This window comes from Pristiophorus japonicus, chromosome 9 (assembly GCF_044704955.1).
Source record: "Pristiophorus japonicus isolate sPriJap1 chromosome 9, sPriJap1.hap1, whole genome shotgun sequence".
Lineage (NCBI taxonomy): Eukaryota > Metazoa > Chordata > Chondrichthyes > Pristiophoridae > Pristiophorus > Pristiophorus japonicus.
This window is the reverse complement of record NC_091985.1, coordinates 151873156-151900639: the sequence shown is the minus strand read 5'-3', so window position 1 is coordinate 151900639 and position 27484 is coordinate 151873156. Positions and strand designations below refer to the sequence as shown.

General features: G+C 45.2%; 1 protein-coding gene across 1 annotated transcript in view; it reads left to right on the top strand.

Moving 5' to 3' along the window:
- Positions 1-10462: 10462 nt before the first annotated feature.
- The window catches only part of igf2r (insulin-like growth factor 2 receptor), a 205297-nt gene continuing 188275 nt past the window's right edge, over positions 10463-27484 (top strand). The window contains exon 1 of the mRNA XM_070889968.1: positions 10463-10702. Within this exon, the coding sequence (XP_070746069.1) occupies positions 10572-10702 (131 nt within the window). The 5' untranslated portion in view covers positions 10463-10571. The remainder of the gene's footprint in view (positions 10703-27484) is intronic.

Sequence of the window (27484 nt, the reverse complement as noted above, 5' to 3'; positions counted from 1 at the left end):
ATCTTTTTTAGCAATGTGGGTTAGGGCTAAATATTGGCCAGGACAGCAGAGAAAACTCCCCTGCTACTCTTCAAAATAATGCCATGGGATCTTTTACAACCACCTGAGAGGGTAACAGTTTAATATCGCATCTGAAAGATGGCACCTCAACACTGCACTGAAGTGTCAGCCTGGATTATTTGCTCAAGTCTCTGGAGTGGGACCTGAAACCACAATCTTCTGACTCTGAGGCAAGAGTGCTACTCACTGAGCCATGGCTGATACAATATTTATAATGCCTTGGTAATGATGGTCCCCAGACCCCCAGCATTCAATAAGTGCCCAACATTACTAGGTAACAGGAAACATGGAGCAAAGGGTAAAAGTCCATAGTGGAACTTGAATAAAGAGGGAGACTTTTGTTTAATGTTATCATCAATGTCATTTTCTCCTCCAAGTGGAAGCGGCCATTTCCCACCAGTTGGAATTTCCCAAAAGCAGGAGGCTACGCTGCCAGGAAGCCACAGAAAAGAAAGAAAGACTTGGAGTTATATAGCGCCTTTCATGAACCCAGGATGTCCCCAAAGCACTTTACAGGCAATGAAGCATTTTTGGAGTGTAATGCAGGAAAGGCGGCAGCCAATTTGCGCACAGCAAACTCCCACAAACAACAATGTGATAATGACCAGATCATCTGTTTTTGTTATGTTGATTGAGGGATAAATATTGGCCAGGACACCGGGGAAAACTTCCCTGCTCTTCTTCGAAATAGTGCCATGGGATCTTTTACGTCCACCTGAGAGAGCAGACGGGGCCTCGGTTTAACATCTCATCTCAAAGACGGCACCTCCGACAGTGCAGCACTCCCACAGCACTGCACTGGGAGTGTCAGCCTGGATTTATGTGCTCATGTCCTTGGAGTGGAATTTGAACCCACAACCTCCTGAATCAGATGCGAGCATGCTGCCCACTGAGCCACAGCTGACACAGAAGACATCTAGTGAAGGTTGATTCCAGCAATTTGCCAGGGTTAGCACTGGGTCACTGGATGGGCAGGTAGAAGCAGCAATGGTGTTGGCGAGGAAAGTCTGGACCATGTGTCTTGGTTGGTTATTGAACCTAGAAGGGCATCGTAGCTGAGCCCAGTTTCAGTTTTTATTGATGGTCTCACACTCTCCAGTAGGGGGGTCAGTGGAAAGTAGTTCATAACAGTTTTAATCTCACAGCAGAGACGGTTCCTGCTGTTTGGTGAAGCAATAATGCCAATTCAGTCTGCACCACTGCGTGAGGCTGTGAGTCATAAGCAGATTTATGTGAGGAACTTGGAACAGAGCCACACACTCTGTCACCTCATGTGACGGGGCAAAGTCTGAATCAGAATTAAGATTCAGAGACAACTGCCGGTTGTCATGTGATAGGTCCTGAGGCAGCTCTATTCGCAAAGCCAGGAAAACAAGCCCAAATCGTCAGCTAATAGCTAGACCATCATGTGACTGGCCCTGAGCACTGAGCTAAGAGTCAGGCTAGTCAATCACCACTCCAGATACCGCTGCACATTATCTGTTTAGCTTTACTCTCCATCTACTTAAGGTGTGGGTTTTACAGTGAGCCAAGAAATATACAGATATATAAATCTGCATTTGCATTGTTCCTCCTTTACCAAATATCTCTGCAACAGTGTTTAGCATTACTCAAAGATTCTGCTTAAACCCAACACTTTTATTCAAATATAAAAACAGAGTATGCTGGAAATCTCAGCGGGTCAGGCAGCATCTGTGGAGATAAAAACATAATTAACATTTTGGGTCAATGACCCTTCATCAGAAGGGTTCTGACAAAGGTTCACCGACCCAAAACGTTAACTTTGTTTTTCTCTTCACAGGTGCTGCCTGACCCGCTGCGATTTCCAGCATACTCTGTTTTTATTTCAGATTCCAGCACCCGCAGTATTTTGCTTTTATGCTTTTATTCGAAACCTCCTTCCAAATTTGAATACTTTTACCAAAATTACCGGGGGTGAAATTCAACTTTGACAGGGGCACAAAGAGGCGGTAACAAATTGGCCACCTGTTATATACACCCATCCCCCCCCTCACCCCAATTCTCCTTCTCGCTGAAAGTGAAATTCCTCCACACCCTCCCACCATATTTACATTAATCATGTTATCTTGCTTGCAGCTGTTAAGCTCTGAGACTACCTAAAATGGAACAAATATGGTTAGTATAGCCATTGAAAATAAAAATGAGACCCGAAATTGCTGGAAAAACAACAGCGTGTTCACGGTGCACTCCTTTATGAATGCGCAAATCAGCCGGCAAGGTCAGGGGATGAAGAACTGCATCGTGAGTTACGAATCTCCAGAACTTGCTGGTTTGATTTACACCGCTCCTCCGATTGCTTTTCACAAATGCCATCTCGTCCTTAGCCTCCCCGTTATTGTTAAGAACTTGCTGGATATGCACATTAATCACCCATTAAACTTGTTGCAGATAGTTAAGTCTGGTAATTAACAGCCAAATATACCTTTCTAATAACGTAATAATTGCTAATGCAATGCCAATCAACCTCTCTGACCCAGAAATTGGACAATTTCAATTGTGAAGTCTCATTCCTTCAGGTAGTAAATTGTTCACAGAGATTTTTTCAAAGTTTAATTTTAAATTTTTGTTATTACTTTTCCTTGCTGTCTCTTTTTTCTCCTTCTCTTAATCCAATCTTTCTTTCCCTTGCTTTATTTCTCTTTCTGTACCTGGTTTGATTCTAATTCACCCGATTTCCTTCTCCGTTGTTCCTCTCTTGGTCAAGTAAGGAGAGTTACTCGATCTACATCTACAAGGTGATGAAGCAGGTTGATCAGTGTCAGCTGTGGCTCAGTGAGTAGCACTCTCGCCTCTTGAGTCAGAAGGTTGTGGGTTCAGGTCCCACTCCAGGAACTTGAGCCCATTAAACTAGGCTGACATTACAGTACAGTGCTGAGGGAGTGCTGCACTGTCAGAGTTGATGTTGTTCAGATGAGACTTTAAACGGAGGCCCTGTCTATTCTCTCTCAGGTGGATGTAAAAGATCCCCTGGCACTATTTTGAAGAAAAGCAGGGGAGTTATCCCCGGTGTCCTGGCCAATATTTATCCCTCAATCAACATAACAAATAGATCAACTGCTCATTATCACATTGCTATTTGTGGGAGCTTACTGTGTTCAAATTGGCACCCATGTTTCCCACATTATAACAGTGACTGCACGCCAAAAGTACTTAATTGGCTGTAAAGCACTTTGAGATGTCCGGTGGTTGTGAAAGGTGCTATATAAATACAAGTCTTTCTAAACTGAGGAAGATTGAAAAGGGACAATGCTGTTTGAATTGGAGGGGATATTGGAGCGAGACAGTATCTCTGTGAATAGGGATGGTGCTTGAGGGAAAGATGCTTGTAGCATCTTGTTCCCATTAACAGGGCAAGGATGACAAATCTGCCAAGCATGGTTCATTTGAAGTCAGACTCACTCATCTTTGTGACCTATATGAGTTACGTCACTCTGAAAAACAAATACAGCTCTCAGTGTCAGTGGAAGGGATTCCAGCTGCTATGTAAGATAGTCTCGTGGGAACAGGAATCCTTTAGTGTTAGGAGCAGGAATGAGGGGGTGGTTTATTAGCAGAAGCATTCAAGTTGGAGTTCAAATAAGGGGGGAAATGGTTGGGAAGGAAAGGGGGGATGGATGGTGAAAGAGAGGAAAAGATAAAAAAGACAAAGGAAAGACTTGTATTTATATAGCGCCTTTCACAAAAACTGGACACAGTCAATGAAGTACTGTTTGAAGTGCAGTCACTGTTGTAATGTAGGAAACGTGGCAGCCAATTTGAGCACAGCAAGCTCCCAAAAACATCAATGTGATAATGACCAAATAATCTGTTTTAGTGATGTTGATTGAGGGATAAATTTTGGCCAGGACACCGGAGATAACTCCCCTGCTCTACTTCGCAATAGTGCCATGGGATCTTTTACGGCAACCTAAGAGAGCAAAGGGGGCCTCGGTTTAACATCTCATCCAAAAGACAGCACCTCCGACAGTGCAGCACTTCCTCAGCACTGCACTAGAGTGTCAGCATAGATTTTTGTGCTCAAGTCTCTGGAGTGAGACTTGAACCACAACTTTCTGATTCAAGGGACAATTGATGGAAATTATGGATGGCAATTATGGGGAGAAGAGGGAGAATAGATACGACAGAAGGGAAGAGAGAGAGGAAGAAATGAAAAAAAAGGGGCTAAGGTTCCCTCCTGTCATAGCCCTGAACATAGCATCTTTGTTTAGTTTCTTCCCCATCTCCTATCATGCCCTCTCCGGGCTCATTATCATCATCAGACTTGCTTCCACTCTAAAAGTGGGCCCTCAGGTGACTGTACCATCCAATATGGGAATTACAGTCTCTGTCACAGGTGGGACAGACAGTAGTTAAAGGAAAGGGTGGGTGGGGAGCCTGGTTTGCCGCACGCTCCTTCCGCTGTCTGCGCTTGGTTTCTGCATGCTCTCGGCGACGAGACTCAAGGTGCTCAGCGCTCTCCCGGATGCTTTTCCTCCACTTTGGGCGGCTTGAATCTGCACACACTCAGAGGCCGAACTCCAAGCCATTGTCAACACCTTCACTGAGGTGTATGAAAACATGGTCCCTTATGGTAAGACAAAGGTCCTCCACCACGCCACGCAGCACTTCCCCCCGGTCATCAAAATCCACGGCTCAGCCTTGAACTACGTAGACCATTTTCCATGCCTCGGGAACCTACTATCAGCAAGAGCCTATATCGACAATGAGGTCCAACATCACCTTCAGTGTGCCAGCGCAGCCTTCGGTCGCCTGAGGAAAAGAGTGTTTGAAGACCAGGACTTCAAATCTGGCACCAAGCTTATGGTCTACAGGGCTGTAGTGATACCCATCCTCCTATATGGCTCAGAGACGTGGACTATATACAGCAGACACTTCAAAGCGCTGGAGAAGTACCACCATAGAAACATAGAAACATAGAAAATAGGTGCAGGAGTAGGCCATTCAGCCCTTCTAGCCTGCACCGCCATTCAATGAGTTCATGGCTGAACATGAAACTTCAGTACCCCATTCCTGCTTTCTCGCCATAACCCTTGATCCCCCGAGTAGTAAGGACTTCATCTAACTCCCTTTTGAATATATTTAGTGAATTGTCCTCAACTACTTTCTGTGGTAGAGAATTCCACAGGTTCACCACTCTCTGGGTGAAGAAGTTTCTCCTCATCTCGGTCCTAAATGGCTTACTCCTTATCCTCAGACTGTGACCCCTGGTTCTGGACTTCCCCAACATAGGGAACATTCTTCCTGCATCTAACCTGTCTAAACCCATCAGAATTTTAAATGTTTCCATGAGGTCCCCTCTCATTCTTCTGAACTCCAGTGAATACAAGCCCAGTTGATCCAGTCTTTCTTGATGGGTCAGTCCCGCCATCCCGGGAATCAGTCTGGTGAATCTTCGCTGCACTCCCTCAATAGCAAGAATGTCCTTCCTCAAGTAAGGAGACCAAAACTGTACACAATACTCCAGGTGTGGCCTCACCAAGGCCCTGTACAACTGTAGCAACACCTCCCTGCCCCTGTACTCAAATCCCCTCGCTATGAAGGCCAACATGCCATTTGCTTTCTTAACCGCCTGCTGTACCTGCATGCCAACCTTCAATGACTGATGTATCATGACACCCAGGTCTCATTGCACCTTCCCTTTTCCTAATCTGTCACCATTCAGATAATAGTCTGTCTCTCTGTTTTTACCACCAAAGTGGATAACCTCACATTTATCCACATTATACTTCATCTGCCATGCATTTGCCCACTCACCTAACCTATCCAAGTCACTCTGCAGCCTCATAGCATCCTCCTCGCAGCTCACACTGCCACCCAACTTAGTGTCATCCGCAAATTTGGAGATACTGCATTTAATCCCCTCGTCTAAATCATTAATGTACAATGTAAACAGCTGGGGCCCCAGCACAGAACCTTGCGGCACCCCACTAGTCACTGCCTGCCATTCTGAAAAGTACCCGTTTACTCCTACTCTTTGCTTCCTGTCTGACAACCAGTTCTCAATCCACGTCAGCACACTACCCCCAATCCCAGCACTGCCTCCGCAAGATCCTGCAAATCCATTGGGAGAATAGACGCACCAATGTTAGTGTGTCGCTCAGGCCAACAACCCCAGCATCGAAGCATTGACCACGCTTGATCAGCTCCGATGGACGGGCAAAATCATCCGCATGCCCGATACCAAAACAAGCCCTCTACTCAGATCTCCGACACGGCAAGCGAGCCCTAGGTGGGCAGAGGAAACACTTCAAAGCCTCCTTGAAAAAGTGCAACATCCCCACCGACACCTGGGAATCCCTGGCCCAGGATCGCTCACAATGGAGGAGAAGCATGCGAGTTTCTTCCCCGGGAGCACGCACAAGCCAAGCGCAAACAGCGGAACGTGCGCATGACAACCCAAGCACCCCACCCACCCGTCCCTCCAACCACCGTCTGCCCCACCTGTGACAGAGACTGTAGGTCCTTGCATTGGATTCATCAGTCACTTGAGAACTCATATTAGTGTGGAAGCAAGTCATCCTCATCTCCGAGGGACTGCTTAAGAAGAAGAAAGATTGATATTGTCAATAGCTCCCTCTCCTTAGGTATTGTCTGCCTCGCCTTCAAATCTGCTGTCATCATTCCTCTCCTCAAAAAAACCAACCCTGGACCCCTCTGTCTTTGTAACTACCGCCCCATCTCCAACCTCCCTTCCTCTCCAAAATCCTTGAACGTGTTGTCGCCTCCCAGATCCGTGCCCATCTTTCCGGAAACTCCATGAACTCCTCTAATCAGGTTTCTGCCCCACCACAGTACTGAAACGGCCCTTATTAAAATCACAAATGACATGCTACGTGACTGTGACCATGTTAAACTCTCCTTCCTCGTCCTTCTTGACCTGTTTGGTTGATCACACTATCCTCCAACATCTCTCTACCATCGTCCAGCTGGGTGGGACTGCCCTCGCCTGGTTCCAGTCGTAGCCAGAGAATCACCTGCAATGGCTTCGCTTCCTGCTCCCACACCATTACCTCTGGCGTCCCCCAAGGATCTATCCTCGGTCCCCTCCTATTTCTCATCTACACGCTGCCCTTTGGCGACATCAGCTGAAAGCATGTCAGGTTCCACATGTACGCTGCTGACACCCAGCTGTACCTCATCACCACCTCTCTCGACCTCTCCACTGTCTCTAATTTGTCAGACTGCTTGTCCGACATCCAGTGCTGGATGAGCAGAAATTTCCTCCAACTAAATCTTGGGAAGACCAAAGCCATTGTCTTCGGTCTCCGCCACAAACAGCGTTCCCTAACTACCGACTCCATCCCTCTCCCTGGCAATTGTCTGAGGCTGAACCAGACCATTCGCAACCTTGCAAATTTACCCCGAGAGGAACTTCCGACCACATATCCACTCCATCCCCACCAAGACCACCTACTTCCATCTCCGTAACATTGCCTGACTCAGCCCCTGCCCAACAAAAATGGCCTAGCAAGCCACTCAGTTGTAAAGCGGCAGCTCACCACCATCTTCTCAAGAGAAATTAGGGATGGGCAATAAATGCTGGCCTTGCCAGCGACACCCAAATCCTGTGAATGTAAGCGCTCACCCATGCCTTTAGTTACCTCTAGACTTGACTATTCCAATGCTCTCCTGGCTGGCCTCCCATCTTCCACCCCATATAAACTTGAGCTCATCTAAAACTCTGCTGCTCATCTCCTAACTTGCACCAAGTCCCGATCACCCATCACCCCTGTGGTCACCGACCTGGTCACTGGTGGTACCAATCCCAGCACTGTTCTCCAACCAGGAAGAAACATAGAAATTTACAGCGCAGAGGAGGCCATTTCGGCCCATCGTGTCCACGCCGGCGACAAAGAGCCGCACGGCCCTCGGTCAGCAGCCGGAAGGTTACATATAAATCTACAATGAACAAGGGCGGAAAGGCAAAGAGCACCCAGCCCAACCAGTCCGCCTCACACAACTGCGACACCCCTTATGCTGAAATCTTCTACACTCCAACCCAACCGGAGCCAACATATGACTGCTGCTTCACAGTGCATTTGCTGCCACTTCCAGTGAGCATGTCATCATAAACAGTCCTGATATTGATGTCTTTGTATTGTGCTCGGTGTTCAGTAAGGACACTGATGCCAGGCTCTACTTTCGCACAGGAAGAGGAAACAACACACGTACAATAGATGTTCATCGCATCTTTGATCATTTTGGGAAAGATGTATGTGCTGCTCTCATAGGGTTTCACTGTTTTTCGGGATGTGATTCAGTGAGTGCTCTGTATGGAATGGGGAAGGTGAAATCAATGAAAGTCCTGATCGCCAGCAAAGAGCACTGTTCGACATTTGAGCAGGTAAGGACCTCGTTTGCTGTTTCACAATCCCTTTGTGAAGAACTAAAGGCATATACTTGCAAACTCTATGGGCCGAGTGGATGCAGTGCTGTGAACCCGGCCAGATGTCAAATGTTCAAGACCGGAAGTTATGCAGAGAAGTGATTGCCACTAAATAAAGATTTACTGTACAAGCATATACAGCGTGCCAATTACCAGTCTGCAATTCACAAGCGATGAATTGAGAACATGCTGGAAATTCCATCTCCAAACCACCAAGGGTAGAAACTTGAAGATGATGTACTTGTCACAGACAGGATGACACTTCTTCCAGCACCAGCAAGTGTAATGGAACTTGCACATTGTTCATGCAAAAAGACCCAACATGCACAAGGAAGGTGCTCTTGTCTTCTCAACAAGCTACCTTGTACCCACATCTGCTCGTTTGCAGGTTGTGAGAATGTTGCATCTTTGACCGAGACTTCTGGGGCTGAGGAAACAGATCCCCTTGATTCTGATGATGATTCATAGATATGCATTCCTTTACCGCTTCTAACTTCGTTTCAAATCTGTTTTGTTTTTTCAGTACTCCAATGCTATTACTTTTATTATAATTATATGGTCGAGAAATGAGTGCGGGTGTCCGTCTGAAATGTCAATCAATGTGTATGAAATAAATGGTTACTATGGTAGATTTCTTTCTTAGCAACGGATATGAAAACAAAACTCATTACAGCAGTGACTACACTTCAAAACTACTTCAATGGCTGTAAAGTGCATTGAGACATCCGGTGGTGGTGAAAGGTGCGATATAAATCCAAGTCTTTCTTCTTTTATGTATAACTGCATCACACGATGCGACCAGACCTCAGATGTCCTCAGTGATACTTCTTTTTACCAATTCTTACACTATCCATGCTTAAAATTTAGCAGTAGCACTCATACATCACCGTCGCTAAGGAAAAGAAAGTCCATAGTAACCATTTTGATGTTTTTCTTTTGTTTTTGGCAATTTCTCGGAAACACTCAATTTTTAGCCTTGGGAACATTTGGTTTTTTGGTTCAGATATATATATCTTTTAACATATTTAGCATGGTTCTAGGTACTTCCCACATGAGAGACTACGCAACTAAAAAGCTAGGCAAGAAAACAGGCTTTGGCCCACAGTCCGCCCGGGCCACCACACAATACAAAAGCAACTCATGGTCTACAGAGCTGTAGTAATACCCACCCGCCTGTATGGCTCAGAGACATGGACCATGTACAATAGACACCTCAAGTTGCTGTAGAAATACCACCAACGATGTTTCCGCAAGATCCTACAAATCCCCTGGGAGGACAGATGCACCAACATTAGCGTCCTCGACCAGGCCAACATCCCCAGCATTGAAGCACTGACCACACTTGATCAGCTCCGCTGGGTCGGCCACATTGTCCGCATGCCAGACACGAGACTCCCAAAGCAAGCGCTCTACTCAGAACTCCTTCACAAACAAGCCAAAGGTGGGCAGAGGAAACGTTACAAGGCTCAAAGCTTCCCTGATAAAGTGCAATATCCCCATTTACACCTGGGAGTCCCTGGCCAAAGACCGCCCTAAGTGGAGGAAGTGCATCCGGGAGGGCGCTGAGCACCTCGAGTCTCATCGCCGAGAGCATGCAGAAATCAAGCGCAGGCAGCGGAAAGAGTGGGTGGGACAGATTTGTCCCACCCTCCCTTTCCCTTAACGACTATCTATCCCACCTGTGACAGAGACTGTGGTTCATGTATTGGACTATTCAGCCACCTAAGGACTCATTTTAAGAGTGGAAGCAAGTCTTCCTCGATTCCGAGGGACTGCCTATGATGATGATGATGGATGACAGTGAGTGACCGGGGGGCGGGCCGAGAGGCGCCACATCCTTTCCATGGCTGCTGGTGCGCTGCCCAGTGCGCATGCTCCTGCCTCCTTCTGCTCGCGCTCCGGCACCAGCCGTGCGGTCACGTGCCTGACACGTGCACGCACACGCGGGGGGCGGGGCGAGAGAGCCGTTGCTCTCAGTCATGTGATGGAGGCGGGGCGGGGCCAGCGGTGTGGCGGGCGGCGGCGGCTGAGCGCGCGGTGTTTTATACCGTCTCCTCGCAGCAGCCGCGACTCGGTCTCTCCTTCTGGTCATAGACCAGCAAAGATGTCGTCGCGGACCGTGTGGTTCGGCGGCTTGTCGGCGACGATGTTGACGCTGCTGCTGCAATTAGTGTCGCTGGCCGTGTGGAGCGGAGCGCGGGCGGACGGCTCCTTCAGTTACCCGGAGCTGTGCGGGTGAGTGTGGCCTGGCCTCTCTCTCTCTCTCTCTCTCTTTCCCCCTCTCTCCGGGCTTGCGGGCCGGCTCCTCATAGTCAACCGACCCGCCGTCAGCTACGTGCGTGGATCCAGCAGCGAACCAGGAAGTGCGCTCGTGGGGCCAGAGCTGGGCCAAACCCTGGCTCTCCAGGCAACACAACAACAACATCATTATCGGGGGGTGGGGGGGAAGAGTGGGATAGATGGGAAGGACCTATTTCCGTCAACAATCAGGGGGCCTGGATAGAGGGATAGGATGAATCTGTTTCCCTTAGCAGAGGAGGCTTCAATTTAAAGTAACTAGTAGGAGGGGCAATGTCTTCACCCAGAGGGTGGTGGGGGTCTGGAACTCTCTGCCTGAAATGGTGGTAGAGCAGAAATCCTCATCACATTTAGTACCTGGATATGCACTAGAAGTGCCAGAGCTACGGGCCTGGAAAGTGGACTGAGGCTGGCTAGACGATGGGCTGAAATGGCCTCCTTCCGTGCTATAAATTTCTATGACAAGCTGGGGGCAGGTGGCTGCTGCTCGCTCATTGGGTGGGGGCTGAACTGAAGGTGCTTTAAAATACATTAAACCCCTAACCCAAAATTAAGATTTATCTTTGTGTCCACCGTGGCTCAGTTGGTAGCACTCTCTTGAGTGCCACTCCAGACACCTGAGCCCACAATCTGGGCTGAGGGAGTGCTGCACTGTCAGAGGTGCCGTCTTTCGGATGAGATGTTAAACCGAGGCCCTGTCTGCGTGCTCTGCTTGATGTAAACGATCCCAAGGCACTATTTTGAAGAGCAGGGGAGTTATCCTGGGTGTCCTGGCCAATAATTATCCCTCAGTCAACATCACTAAAACATTGGTCATTATTGCATTGCTGTTTGTGGGAGCTTGCTGTGTGCAAATTGACTGCTGTGTTTCCTATATTGCAACAGTGAAGTACTTCATTGGCTGCAAAGTCCTAAGGTTATGAACTCTGGATCTCCCTCCCTAAACCGCTCCTCCTTTTAAGACGCTTCTTAAAACCTACCCCTCTCCTACTGTAATTTCTTGTGTAGCTCAGTGTCAGATTTATTTGTTTTGCCTTATAACACACCTGTGGAGTGCCTTGGAATGTTTTATTATGCGAAAGGTGCTATATAAATACAAGTTTCTGTTGAAAGGCACTATAAAAATGCAAGTCTTTCTGACTACATGTTAAGGTCATGTTTGACTTATCTTCCAGCTGATGCTTGCTGTTTTGGGAAAAAAACAGATCCCTGGGTTAAAGTTTTCTCAATTCTCTCTCCAGTTCTGGAGACGTGTAACTACACTTCAACCGTTTGTAGTAGCACGCTGTCCTACTCTACTCATGCACAGTGCGCTGTCTACTGTGTTGGAATGTGCATGTGTGTTACTGCTGTGCTTCTGATACTTGAACCCAGTGTTGGGATTTATTTTTAGATGTTTTTTTTTATTCACAGTAAAATTAATGAAATGTTAACATCTACAGAAAATGCTGGAAATACTCAGCATCGATGGAGAGAGAAACTGAGTCACATTGACCTGATAACTCTTGTTTCTCTGTCCACAGATGCTGTCTGACCTGAGTATTTCCAGCACTTTCTGTTTTACTTCTGATTTCCAGCATCTGCAGTAATTTGCTTTTGTTAACAATGTATAAATGTCCCAGGATCTCATTTCTCTTGGGCTGTTCATTTTTACAGTTGACTCGTAGAGACTAAAATATTGTGATTGTGGACATATTCCTAGTTTTGAATAGTATGGGTGATTTGTTGCCACTGCCTCCAGGGCAAACAAATAGCATACATGAATGAGAGTATATATTTTTATAGATCAAAGGTGGCTTTTAATGGCTTTGAAATATCCATTGAGTCTGGCTTGTAATTTTGTATTTATGTAGAGTATCTATTTCCAATAGATTCCTAATTAAGGGATCTCCCATGTTGCATGGTAGAGTAGGAGTGCACATTATTTTAGTTTAGCTTATTTATAAACTATCTTTAAAACTGAATATAAGTGTACCACAAATAATAACCACTATTTGTTCAGTCAGATCACCACCATTGCTCTCTAAATAAATATGGATGAATTTAAGGGAGTTATAGGGTTCATGCTTCATGTTGAAATAATGTCTGATCTTGGCTACCTTTTCCTCCATGTACAAAATGGTGTGGCCAGGACGTGAGCCCTTGGCAGCGGAAGGAATGCCCATCATAGAATCATAGAAATTTACAGTACGGAAGGAGGCCATTTTGGCCCATTGTGTTCGTGCTGGCCGACCGACCAAGAGCTATCCATCCTAATCCCATTTTCCAGCTCTTGGTCCGTAGCCCTGTAGGTTACGGCACTTCAAGTGCACATCCAAGTACTTTTTAAATGTGGTGAGGGTTTCTGCCTCTACCACCCTTTCAGGCAGTGAGTTCCAGACCCCTACCACCTGGGTGAAGAAATTTCCCCTCCAATCCCCTCTTAAACCTTCTACCATTTGCTTTAAATCTATGCCCCTGGTTGTTGAAAAGGTCAGTGGTGGAGCGATTAAAATCGGATGCGCAAAAGGCCAGAATTGGAGGAGCACAGAGATGACGGAGGATTGTAGGGCTGGAGGAGGTTGCAGAGATTGGGAGGTGTGCGGCCATGGAGGAATTTGTAAACCAGGATGAACATTTTTAAATTGAGGCATTGCTGGACCAGGTCATAGATCACCGATGGGTGAACGGGACTTGGTGTGAGTTAGGATATGGGCAGCAGAGCATTGGATTAGCTCATGTCTAAGGTGGGTGGCCAGCCAGGAGGGAATTGGAATAGTCAAGTCTAGAGACAACAAGGAATGGATGAGGGTTTCAATAGCAGATGAGCTGAGATGGGGGCGGAGAAGAATGGTGTTAGAGATGGGCGTAGGTGGTCCTTGAGAGAATATGGGATCGGGAGCTCTGCTTGGGTTCAGATCGGACGCTAAGGTTGTGAACAGTCTGGTTCAGCCTCAGTGTGGCCAGGGTTGAGTTGGTGTCTAGGGAACGGAGTTTATTTTTATTATAGTTACATAGAATATATAGCACAGGAACAGGCTACTTGGTCCAACCAGTCCATTCCAACCACTCTCTTCCCATCCTTTCTCATCTAACTTTATCACCATAACACACTCTTCCTTTCTCCTTCATGCTTATCTAGCTTCCCCTTAAATGCATCTCTACTATTCATCCCAACCACTCCCTGTGGTAGTGAGGTTCATATTCTCACCACTCTCAGGGTAAAGAAGTTTCTCCTGAATTCCCTATTGGATTTCTTGGTGACTCTTATTTTGATGGCCTCTAGTTATGCTCTTCAACACAAGTGGAAACATTTTCTATCAAAATCTTAATTTTAAAGACCTCCATTAGGTCACCCCTCAGCCATCTTTTTTTTTAAAAAGAGAAAAGAGATGCCTGTTCATCCTTTCCTGATTGGTGCCTCTGCTCTACACACCTACTTTTCTTTCTGTTGGAGTGGATCTGGGAGGTGTGGTTTATTTCTAAAAACAAGGACATTAAAGATCTGTTCAATGTTATTGTGCTTCGAGGGTATTACATTTCCTGGTCACTGCAGGAATCTTGTACATCTTCAGTTAACAGTTCACCTTTCGTGTTAAACTGGTTTTAGGGTAATTTGTCAATTAAATTTGATTCCTCCTGTTCAGCAACTGAGTTCTGAGACATTGTTGTGCAGACGATTTGTAGTTTGCTAGGGAAGGGAGGGATTTTGATGGTGATCATAAATGGGAGAATTCCCATCTGATCAGCTGACGGAGCAAGGTAGATTTCGACAAAAGGTATATGTTATTAGAGAGGTTTACAGGCCATGCCTTTCTGGCTTTCTGAACTGGAAAACTCTTTCTGTGGCTGAGATGTAACTTAGAAAAGTTAGAATAAGCATGCACAAGAACCTTTAGCTCATGCATACATTGGCCCAGATTTTGCAGTTAGCGGTGAAGGAACGAGTTTTCACAGGATTTTGAGTGTAGACTTGCTGTTGGGCATCTGATCCAGCGCAGTGCACTTTACAGGGTATTTGTGGCGTGTGAGGAGGGCAAGCAACAGCATGGCTCTAAAAAAAAATCGTATTGAAGAATCTTCACTGAGCCACGCAGAGGCTAAACCAGAAAGTATAAATTAGATTTAAATCATGTTCAAGCGAAAGAGAGGGAAAGAAAGATAGGATTGAGATGAAAAAAAGTAAGAAGTTTAAAAAAAAATGATTTACATTTTTTTTAAATTCTCCCAATAATTAAATTCTAAAGGAATGAGATTCCACATGAGGAAAATTCCATTTTCAGTGCCAGAGAGGTTGTTTGGTAGGAATTATCACAGCTAAAAATTCATTTACACCTGAATGCACCACCCCTAACTTTTTCAGGCCTGTTTAGTGAGTAACTACTTAATAAGTCATCATCATAGGCAGCCCCTCGGAATCGAGGAAGACTTGCTTCCGCTCTTAAAAATGAGTCCTTAGGTGGCTGAACAGTCCAATACGAGAGCCACAGTCCCTGTCACCGGTGGGACAGATAGTCGTTGAGGGTAAGGGTGGGTTGGACAGGTTTGCCGCATGCTCTTTCTGCTGCCTGATCAGTACAGCAACTTCACACTCTTTACGTTGAGGTTCTGTTCTAGTGTTGCCTGCAACTCGAGCTGCAATTTCCGGCTTTCTGCATTTAATTGTGCCTGTGCGGAGTCTGGAAGATGCTGTTTAATTTACTCCATAATAATGGTGAGTGCTGTTAGCCTCATTGTTGCACTCAATGCAAAATTCTTTTGTATCACATTTAGGCACAGTACAGCTTCAGTGTTTTGGACACTTTTGTATCTCTGGATCTTTTTTAGTTCATTGCTGCATAGTTCATTTATTGTAAAAGCCAATGTGTTTTTACGTTTGGATAGTTACTGCATCTGTAAACATGTTTTATAGGCTTGAGTGTTTGTTTTGTTGCATATAATGTTTCCGAGTAATGGCCATGTTGAATATACTGTCAGCTTGGCCCATTTGTAGTGCTATGGCCTTTTGAGTTCAAAGATTGTGGTTTCATTCCTGATTAGGGGCTTGAATTAGCTGCACTCGTCTAGGCTAACACTTCAGTGCAGGACAGAGAGTGCTGCATTGTTAGAGATGCTGTGCTTTGGATGAGATGTTAAATGGAGGCCTAGGGTGCCTGTTCTGGTTCAGGTGGATGTAGTAATATTGACCCCAAGTTTCCACATGATTTGTTCCTGATTTTTAGGAGCAACTGGTGTAGAACGGAGTATCTTAGAAATCGGAATTCTCCACATTTAGTTTTCTGCAGTTCTAGTCAGGTAGAACAGTTTCACTTTGGAACTGAATTTTTTTTTCAAAAGGGGGCGTGTCCGGCCACTGACGCCTGATTTGAAAGTTTCCACAAGGAAAACTTACTCCAAACTAACTTAGAATGGAGCAAGTGAAGATTTTTGTACGCTTGAAAAAACCTTGTCTACACTTTAAAAAATCAGGCGCAGGTTACAAATTAGGTGTCGGGAACGAGGTGGGGGGGGGGGGGGGGGAAGGGAAGTCATTAAATTCTACAATCAATCCTTAGTTATACTTATACAAATATTATACAAATAAATCCAACCTGAATAAGAATTTATAAGCAAAGAAAAGATTAAATAAACCATGTTCCTACCGGTGTGAAAGTGCTTCAGGCAGCGGTGTGGCGTCGGTCTCGACGGCAGGCAGCAAGCAGCCTTGGTGCTGAGCTTCAGTGCTTCAGGCAGCGGTGTGGCGTCGGTCTCGGGGCAGGCAGCAAGCAGCCTTGGTGCTTGAGGCAGGCCTTCATTCCCCGCGAAGATGCAGCACCCGGACGGACTTGAGGCCATTCGGCCATGGGATTGCAGCGGCGTCAGTGGCTGGTCGGGAGCAGCAGCAACCTTCGAGCTGTGAGGGGGACTGACTGAGGCCATTTGGACAGGGAGAGGTAGCCACATCGACATCTTTATATTTAAATTTGCAGAATGGGTGCACCACATATTATGCAATGGTTTGTTTCCTCGTGCAAGAAATTCTTTGTTCTTGGTGGAAATTGATCCATTGCAAAGTTGAATTGGCACTTTTATTTCTCCAAACACAGTCCTTAATTTGCAGGCACCGGTTCTGCAAGTTTAGCAGTGAAAAGCTGAACTCACTGATTTCAGCAGGTGATTTATTCAGCAGTGCTGCTAAAAGCACTCCCTCACACACCGAAATATCAAGAAAATTAAAATGCAAGCCTTTGCAGGGGTCCAAGAAACAAATCTTCACTTTTTCTGCAGCACTTTTAAAAATGGCCGAGTGCCAATGTTTACTTCAGACTGCGCGAACGCTCCAACGCGCACGCGCAGGGTTGCCGGCACCAAGAAGCCTCATTTAAATTGTACCCGCCCCCTCCTACTTACAAAATCGGCACGAGTGGTAGGCTCCGCCCCCTGTGCGCCGCTCTAAGGAGCGCGAGAATACCGCGTGTTTTTTTTTCAGGCGCCGTTTTCGCCGTGAAAAACAGGCGCCCAGCTCTGAGGGGCGCCTTTTTCGCCGCATGTGGAAACTTGGGGTCATTATATGACCCTATTTTGAGAGATCAATTGGGTGTTGTGTCTCTCTACCAATCCCACCAAAAATAGATTAACTTGGTCATTCATCTCTGGTGTTTGTGGTTTCTTGCTTTGCACAAAATGGCTGCTGTGTTTACCAATGTAAGGCCCCAAGTTTCCACATGATTTGCTCCTGATTTTTAGGAGCAACTGGTGTAGAACGGAGTATCTTAGAAATCGGAATTCTCATCATTTAGTTTGCTCCAGTTCTAGTCAGTTAGAACAGTTTCACTTTGGAACTGAATTTTTTTTTCAAAAGGGGGTGTGTCCGGCCACTTACACCTGTTTTCAAAGTTTCGTCAGTGAAAACTTACTCCAAACTAACTTAGAATGGAGTAAGTGAAGATTTTTGTACGCTGGAAAAAACCTTGTCTACACTTTAGAAAATCAGGCGTGGGGGCGGTGTGGGGGGGTGGGTGTTTAAAGGGAAGTTTACAAACATTAAACACTTCAGTTTTACAAATAAAGAGCCATCATCAATAATAAATGCTAGATGAATGGTGGAGGGAAGGAGATTGGGTGGGGGGGGAAAGAGGAGCGGGAGTCGGGTCCGGTCCGGGGGGGGGGGGTTATAGAAGTCGGGTCTGGTCCGTGGGGGGAGAGGAGGAGGAGGAGGAGGAGGAGGAGGAAGAGGAAGTCGTCGGGTCGCAGGCCGTGGGAGGAGCCTTATTCACGCAGCCCCAGTGACCAGGGCTAGGGGCTGCGTGCTTCGGGCCCCTCCCACACAGTTTCGGGCGCCTGGAGCTACTGCACTCGCGCGCCCACTGTAGCGCGCACGTGCAGAGGTCCCGGCACTGTTTTCAGCGCAGGGACCTGGCTCCGCCCCTACAGCTCCTGCTGCGCTGCGCCGAGGGCCAGAGGACCTGCAGGGAGCTGGAGAATCTGGAGGTTTTTTTTAGGCGCACTTTGTGGCGCGAAAAACGTGCGTCCAGGTCGGGACTGCGCCGTTCTAGGCGCGGCTCGAAACTTGGGCACCAAGTTACTGCGCTTCAAAGCAATTTGTTATATGTGAAGCACTTCAGGTGTTTTTAGGATACGCAAGGCTCTACATAAATGCAATATGTATTTTAACCCGTCATCTCATTGAGATTTGATGGTAGTATTTAAACTAGCCTGGGAATATTTGCTCGGTCATGGTGAATGCATGTCCTGTTGAAGTGCTCTTTTTTTTTTTGAATTACTCATTAATTCCCAAGTTGGAACCGGGAATGGTAGTCCAGTGGTTATGTCACTGGACTAGTAATCCGGAGGCCTGCAATAATGAGTTGGAGACGCGAGTTCAAATCCCACCACGGCACCTGGGGAATTTAAATTCAATTAAATAGGGAATCTAATACGGCCAAGATGATCTGGACTAGTGTTGATCATCTGGATGGGTCGGAGAGGAATTTTCCCAGACTTTTTCTCCCTAAATTGGCCTGGGTTTTTATCTGGTTTTTGCATCTCCCAGGAGATCACATGGCTCCAGTTGGGGAGGAGTGTAGAATGTTTCAGTATAAGAGTATCGCAGTTGTGTGAGGCGGACTTGGTTGGGCTGGGTGCTCTTTGCCTTTCCGTCATTGTTCATAGGTTTAATATGTAACCTTTAGGGCTGCTGACCAAGGGCCGTGTGGCTCTTTGCCGGCCGGCGCAGACACGATGGGCTGAAATGGCCTCCTTCTGCCATGTAAATTTCTGTTTCTAATTCAATCTGGAATTGAAAATCTAGTTACCAGTAACGGTGGCCATGAAACTTGTAAAAACCCATCTGGTTCACTAATGTCATTTAGGGAAGGAAATCTGCCATGCTTACCCAGTCTGGCCTATGAGACTCTAGACCCACAGCAATGTGGTTGACTCTTAACTGCCCCCTGAAATGGCCCAGCAAGCCACTCTGTTGTATTCAAGAAGGCGGCTCACCACCACCTTCTCGAACAATTGGGGATGCTGGCCTTGCCAGTGACGCCCACATCCCATGAATTAATTCATCCTAAATATTATAAATTAGTTATTTGTACAGTTGAAGTTTTTGTCAATCCTTGTGACTTTTTTAATATTTTAGTTGTTGACTGGAAGCAATTGGAGAACAGGTAAAACTCCCACAGCGCAACATCATGAATCGCGACAGATATGGGCAATGTTCTCCATTCATGATGTTGCACTGGGGGGAGCTTTGCAAAGGATGGCATTAACCAGGCTAAAGTATAGCACTAATGAGGAATGTGGGGTGCAGTCGTACTGCCACTTCTGTGTTGCTGTTGAGTGGCTTCTGTTCAACCACAGAAATGATATAAGTTGGGTCGTGATCTGATTCTGGAGGGAAATGATAAGACCCTCCTCCTCTGAGGCTGTCTTGTAACATTTTGCGCAGTACTATATCGGTATAACTTCATTGCAGTACCAAATGTTGTTTTAAAAAGTGCTCGAGAAACATTTTAAGCCTTGAAGACCGTGCAGAGAAGAACCATGAGACTTGTCTTGAGTCTTGGGACTGAGTTATGTATGAGGAAAGAGTGGAGACATTTGAAGGTTTCATTTTTGAAAGGACCAATGGAGAAGTGAGCACTTAGAGGTATAAAAGACAAGAAACATTATTGAATAAACGTAAATGCTGAATGCTGCTTCAAACTAAATGGTGCGATGAAGGCAGTGGATTCAAACTGGTAAACTGTAAATATAGGACCAATGCTTTCCTCATTTGCAACCAGGTAAATGAGATTATTGCAAATGAGATGCTGCTAGCTTCAAATTGTCATTGTACCGTATCTGATTGCAGTGCTTTAACTGTAGTTAACCGAGTAAGTGTGCACATAACCACTGCATTTATAAGATTTAGGGATTGTGGCAATTTATTATTGGTACAGATTTCAAGTAAATCTGTTTTATAGCAGTGAAGTATTTGAATATTCCACGCACATACTTGCTACAGTTCTCATTTTCCAAATGTGCATCAAATGGTTAAGAACATAAAAATTAGGAGCAGGAGTAGGCCATAGGCTCTTTGAGCCTGCTCCGCCATTCAATTAAGATCATGAGATCTTCGACCTCAGCTCCACCGCCTGATCCCCATTTCCCTTGATTCCCCTCGAATCCAGAAATCTATCTCTCAGCCTTGAATATGCTCAGTGACTCAGCATACACAACCCTTTGGTGTAGAGAATTCCAAAGATTCACAACCCTCTGAAGAAATTCCTCCTTATCTCAGTCTTTAATGGGATCACCTCTTGGTCTTCTAAACTCCAGAGAATATAGTCTTAATTTGTCCTCCATAGAACAACCCTCATCCCAGAAATCCATCTAGTGAGCTGCCTTTGCATTGCCTATCGGGCATATATTTCCTTTCTCCGATAAAGAGACCAAAACTGCGCACAGTACTCCAGGTGTGGTCTCACCAAAGCCCTGTACAATTGTAGCAAAACTCCCTTACTCTTATTCTCCAACCCCCATGCAATAAAGGCCAACATGCCATTTGCCTTCCTAATTACATGTTGTACCTGCGTGCTCACTTTGTCTTTCCTGTACGAGGACGCCTAAATCTCTCAACACCAACATTTAACAGTTTGCCACCATTTTTAAAAAGATTGTGTTTCTGCTCTTCCTATCAGTGAATAACCTCACATTTCCCCACATTATACTCCATCTGCCACCTTATTGACCAGTCACTCAACCTGTCGATACTCCATTGCACTCTTTAAGCTTGCTGCATTTCAATAGATTGTATAATGGAACCTGTGCAAAATAATATAGAGCAAGTAACACTGAATTGACTAATAACAAATAGTGAAAGCTGTATTTATTTAGGAGTCCACAGTTAGTTATTAATGGTTGTCGGTGACCTCCCATGTCTTTGATTTGTGTGCTCAGTCACTGAACACCCCACCTATATTTTTTTGTCTCCATTTAGGCTGCAATTATATTGCCACATTGTAAGGTGGCTTTCGATGGGAATCCCTGTGAAACTCGTAATAAAATGTTGTCATCAACTCTTCATCTGGACTTCTAAGTCCACTAAAGTGAAGGGGTGTGAGTCCCTGAGGTACTGGTACAACACTGGGCTTGGCACTGGCTGGAGTACTGACTGGTCTGAAGATGTTTTAAAAAAGCACTTGGAAAAAGTGCAGTTAGTTGGCTCCCTGTGCAGTTTCTAAACTTGGCTTTAATGCGATAGAAATCAGACGCTATATGCTCTCTCCTGACAACAGGGTACTGCAACAGGAGCAGTGATGATCTCTTATGGGGGGGCTGGGGGGGGGTAGGCGGCGGCGGCGGAGTGAGGTGCATTTCTGGCCTGACGAGCTGCACTTCAGTCTTTCGAGCTACCTCTATCAGATTGGTATTGTGGTATGACTAGCCTTGGAGAAGGTAAATGCAGGGTAATACTTTAAAGTCCTATTAAAATTGAATGTAACCTGCTTGGCTCCATGGAGACCTACTGTTGTAGTTCTGGAAACTTGCCATTCCAATGGCGATCACTGGCTAACTGGATCTACATCAGACAATGTGATTTACATGCTAGCAACTGGTTTCATGTTGTAATTAAGGCTCTCTTATTGCACAAAACGACATGAAATGGGTCCTGTTTAAATCCTGATGAATAGTAATTTGAGACAACAGTTGCTAGTAATAAAAGCGAAGGCATTGTCAGTGAGTTAACTACCTGCACAGTCTAAACATTCTAGGCTGTTCATCAGTTTACATAAACTTTACAGATGAAGTAACGCAGTTCTGCGTGCTGAATCCGGATCCTGATTGTGGTTAGTGAGTCGAAAGGGTGTGGTATAATAACTAACCTTTTGGGCTTTTCTGCTGTGCTGGAAGATTAAAGTTTCTCCCCTCTTGGGTTTGTTTCTGGCTCAGACCAGCACTCTGATTGAGCCTTCGTTAATCTTTTTGCACCAGTCTGATGTGATTCAGGTGGTTCTTGTTGGGGGGCGGAAAAAAAGGAAAACTGAATTTGAAAGTGCATTCACAATTGTAGTTGGTTTCTCCCATTAAGCTGTGCTGTGCAGACTGTTGAACTATCACATTGCCCGCTGCATCAGTTGGAGATATGCAGCGCATCCTTGACATGTCCTATTGTCATTCAATGGCCTGCATATCAGAAGAACATAAGAAATAGGAGCAGGAATTGGCCATACGGCTCCTCAAGTCTGCTCTGCCATTTAATATGATCATGGCTGATCCGATCATGGACTCTGGTCCACTTCCCTGCCCGCTCCCCATAACCCTATCATATCCCCTTTCCTGCCTTTTGAGATAACTGTTATTTTGGATTTTTCTCTAGCAGTCTTTTCCCTAGACATTCTTTGGATGCCCTCCTAAACACTGAGGCACTGTTCACCTGGTGCTGTCTGTGCTTCAGGGCCTTGCTCAAGTGGTTATTCTTTAAGGGGTGACTGCCAACAGGCTATCTGATTTTCCCCTGAGGTGTTGCAATCAAGCCAGATCATGTCCACCCATGTGCTTCTCATTTGGGAGAAGGAGCAAATCTTGGATCGAGATCAACAAGTAAAACTTGGCTTTTCCTGTTCCTAGACCAGGAATACCAATGTCAGTCGGGTTGGCAGTGGGAGCTGTAGAGCTAACTCCGCACTGACCGTGGATTGCACTTGGGCTTTTTTTGTCCGGCTCAGTAGCGCATTGCGGGTTTATAGTTTGGGGAACTCATTTTTTGCAAATGTCTCTTTAGGAAAGATTCCAGCACTTTATACTTGGTTGTTTTGAAGTGCTCTATTACATAAGAACATAAGAAATAGGAGTAGGCCATACAGCTCCTCGAGCCTGCTCTGCCATTTAATACGATCATGGCTGATCCGATCATGGACCCGGGTTCACTTCCCTGCTCGCTCCCCATAACCCCTTATTACCTTATCGTTTAAGAAACTGTCTATCTCTGTCTTAAATTTATTCAATGTCCCAGCTTCCACAGCTCCTTGGCAGCGAATTCCACAGATTTACAACCCTCTGAGAAAATACATTTCTCCTCATCTCAGTTTTAAATGAGGGGTGTTACATTTGCAGTTTTCTAATCTGCTGGGACCTCCCCAGTTATAAAAGTAATTCCCAAATTCAAAAACAAAAACAACAGAAAATCCTTGTAATTGAAGATTCTAAAATTGGATGTCTCCAGTCAGTATCCTAGGCTGGAAAAGATGCTGTAAGATTATATGAAGTGGCCAGCTGAGCAGCACTGGCAGGTTTTTAAACTGAACTGGTTGGTTTCTCAAGAGCTGGGGCAAAACAAATCAATTAGCATCTGCAGTGTAGATTACAGTGGAATCTCTATTAGTCGCACTCCAATTATACTGCATCATCTGTCTAGCAATGTTTTCTTCTGCCCCAATATAAATTAACCTCTGGGATGGAATTCCTGTGGGTGTCATCGGGAAGTGACATCCAAAATTACTCCCTTACAAGTGTCCCTTTTCCCTCCCCCCCCCCCCCCCCCCCCCCCCCAAATCCTGCCTATCTCATTACACTGCTTTACTCGTTTGGCATATGCTAAACAATTGGGGCCCAAGGAAAGTGGTGAACTCTCCATATATTCTAAGCATAGAAATTAAAATTTCAAACCATCTGACAATCATTCATGCATGTTAGGCACAACATGTTAAAGAACTTGCAATTGTGGTGCTTTTCAATTATTAACATTGATGTCATAAAAATTTGCATGTGGCTTTTAAGCCAGTGGGCGGAGCCATATTAATGAGCCAAGGTGTGTTTGGGTGCAGGGATTGCTAGACGGGGGTATAAGCGTGCAGACATTGGGGCATGCAAGTAATTACTTGCATAACACACTTGCACCCGAGTTCCCTCGATCTTTTATATTGGATATTTGCATTACAGCCTGATCACACGTGGCTCTTATTGCAAATATAGGAAATTCTACCCTGTAGATTAAACTCACTTACTCATACTGTGATTGCATTCATTCTTCTGCCTAGAATATTGCAGTAGCAATGCAAGACTAAAAGATAGGACTTAATTATCCAGAAATTTATTTACCCTTTCTTCCTCTTTCTCCCCTGTCCCCCCTCCACTTTGTGAGGATTTCTCATTACGATGGATATATTTAAATTTATACTGTAAACTATACTGGGTTCTGAATTACTGCTGACAACCTAGTTTCCTCTTGAGGAATGCCTCATGTAGTTGACTTCCCTTAATTGGAGTTTTGGATGAACTTGGAGGACAGGGTGATACAGTAGGCCAGCTCACTACTGCAGGCCTGGGCGTTGGATTAAATGCTCATACTGGTGGGAAGAAGCTTTCCTTTGCTTCCCCTCTTTCAGGTTAAAAGGCCCTTCTTGGAATGAGTTTTAGATAGTCCCAATACTGCTAGCTGGTCCACAGTATAAAATAGTTATGGCAGAGAGGGAAACTTTCTTCTGCGTCTGGCTTACTTCCAATGCTGAGTGTAAGAACTAAAAGGTGCTGACTTTCCATCACTGAAAACTTGCACCTTGAGCACAAAATTCACCTGCACTCCCAAAAACCTGCCTTTAATATTTAGATGCGATCAAACTTTGGGTGTTTTTGTAAAAGAATTACAAATGCATAACCAGAAAAATACAGATGGGTAGAGACCTCCAATGCTCTTATGACCCAGTCACAATAAATGTTCAGGAAAGGTTGAAATAAGATTGACTTGAGTTTCTGCAATAGTGCAGTAATTTACAGAGAGATTATGTAGCAATGTCTTACTTGTGCATCTCCAGATATTTTTGAAACTTCCATTTGGTACTTGTACACATTTTGTTTCCCTAAAACCCATCTGATTGATTGGGTGAGGGGAGGAGGAGTGTAGCTTTGTCCCTTTGAGTTATCTGCAACAAATACAGTAATGGCTATTTGATCCCTAGCTATTAATATCAAAATATTTTGATATTTCAAATAAGTGTCGATTTGATGTCTCCAAGATAATAGGAGACTAATTGAAGTACTGTTACTGACTGCTCCATTTTTGATTGGAGCAGAGGAGAGGCGAGGGTTCGGGGCCCAGGAGAGGTAAGGGTTCGGGGCCAAGAAGAGGTGAGGCCCCGGGACAGCCAACACTGCGATCTAGGTCCGTGCAGCAGAGCAGGTCTCCAGCTGTCTTGGTTAACCCTTGCCACTGGACCAAGGCCTAGCTCTGTCAAGCCCGTGTGGTGGCTGGTGTGTAATGGCCACCACATGTTAAAAGAATCCATGCACAGGCATCTTCCACCCTTCAACATGTAGTTCGGGACCTAGAATGTCTGGTTCTTCATTGAAACACCTATGAACTCATCCCTTTCTGGTGTGGAAGGGGGTCATCCTTGATTCAAGGGACTACCTAACACAAACACTAATTAATGATCCTGCTACTGCAGGCTTTTGGTTCCTACATTGGTTGTTCCTAAACCGTGTTAAACCACTTTCGTACAACTTCTCAGCACAAGCATCCAACAAAATACACATGTGTTTTGTAGCACTTTATGTAGCAGTGTATTTGAAGCTTGAAATGCACCCTGAGCTTGATGAACTGCTACCCAGCATGGATTAATAGCATCTTTGGATATTAAGTGAACCAAGGGATATGGGGATAGTGCAGGAAAGTGGAGTTGAGGTAGATCAGCCATGATCTCATTGAATGGCGGAGCAGGCTTGAGGGGCCGAATGGCTTACTCCTGCTCCTAATTCTTAGAATCTTATCTTGTGCCTTTATCTTTATAGCATGTGATATTGCTGCTTGATTTTTCTTTGATTATATGAAACAGGTATGTCCTTTTAACTCCAGTCTTAATATTTGCTACTTTACCTTTAAAAATATTTTACCTCTATTGCATGAAGATAAAGATCAGTACTTTTAACTTGTCACCACTGAAACACTATTAACACATGATCTCACCAAGTGGAGTTGAGGCCAAAATCAGATCAGCCTTGGTCTTATTGAATGGCGGAGCAGGCTCGAGAGGCCAAATGGCCTACTCCTGCTCATATGTTCTTGTGTATGTGGAAGACTTGAATATTGAGGTGGCTCTTGTATAACTTCTGATTTCTGGACAGGATACAGGTAAAGACTATCTGGGCAATCAATTCCTCTTCTCTCGAGCCTTGTGCTACACTCCATCACAACCATTCTTTCCCATTGACCTTTTATACTATCATGGTCAGTGCTGCTCTGAACTTTAGTGCCTTGTTCCTCTTGAGCTCCAAACATGCCCTTCCTCCTCAGTGTTGAAATCAAGACTTGTCACACTCTCCAATGCTCAGCTTATTCTTACCCAGGATCATCAAGTGCTTAACTTGTTTTCCTTGGTCAATCCACCCTCATACAAGCTTCTGACTTTTTTAATATCACTTAATTCTTGATTTAAGTTGGTCTTATTTGCATGTTGGTTTTTTGTCTGGATTTCTCAATCATAAGAACATAAGAAATAGACTATACGGTCCCTTGAGCCTGCTCCGCCATTCAATAAGATCATGGCTGATCTGATCATGGACTCCGCTCCACTTCCCTGCCCGCTCCCCATAAACCCCTTATCCTCTTATTGTTTAAGAAACTGTCCATTTCTGTCTTAAATTTATTCAATGTCCCAGCTTCCACAGCTGAGACAGCGAATTCCACAGATTTGCAACCCTCTGAGAAGAAATTTCTCCTCATCTCAGTTTTAAATGGGCGGCCTCTTATTCTAAGATCATGTCCTCTAGTTCTAGTCTCCCCCACTAGTGGAAACATCCTCTCTGCATCCACCTTGTCAAGCCCCCTCATAGGGCCCAAGTTTCCACATGATTTGCGCCTGATTTTTAGGAGCAACTGGTGGAGAACGGACTGTCTTAGAAATCGCAATTCTCCACATTTTTTTTCTGCAGTTCTAGTCAGTTAGAACAATTCCACTTTGGAACAGACTTTTTTCTTCAAAAGGGGGCGTGTCCGGCCACTGATGCCTGATTTCAAAGTTTCCACAGTGAAAACTTGCTCCAAACTAACTTAGAATGGAGCAAGTGAAGATTTTTGTAGAACTGAAAAAACCTTGTCCACACATTAAAAAATCAGGCGCAGGTTACAAATTAGGCGTCCAGAACGAGGTGGGGGGGGGGGGGGGGGGAAAGGGAAGTCATTAAATTCTATAATAAATCCTTATTTATACTTCTACAAATATTATACAAATAAATCCAACCTGAATAAACATTTATAAGCAAAGAAAATATTAAATA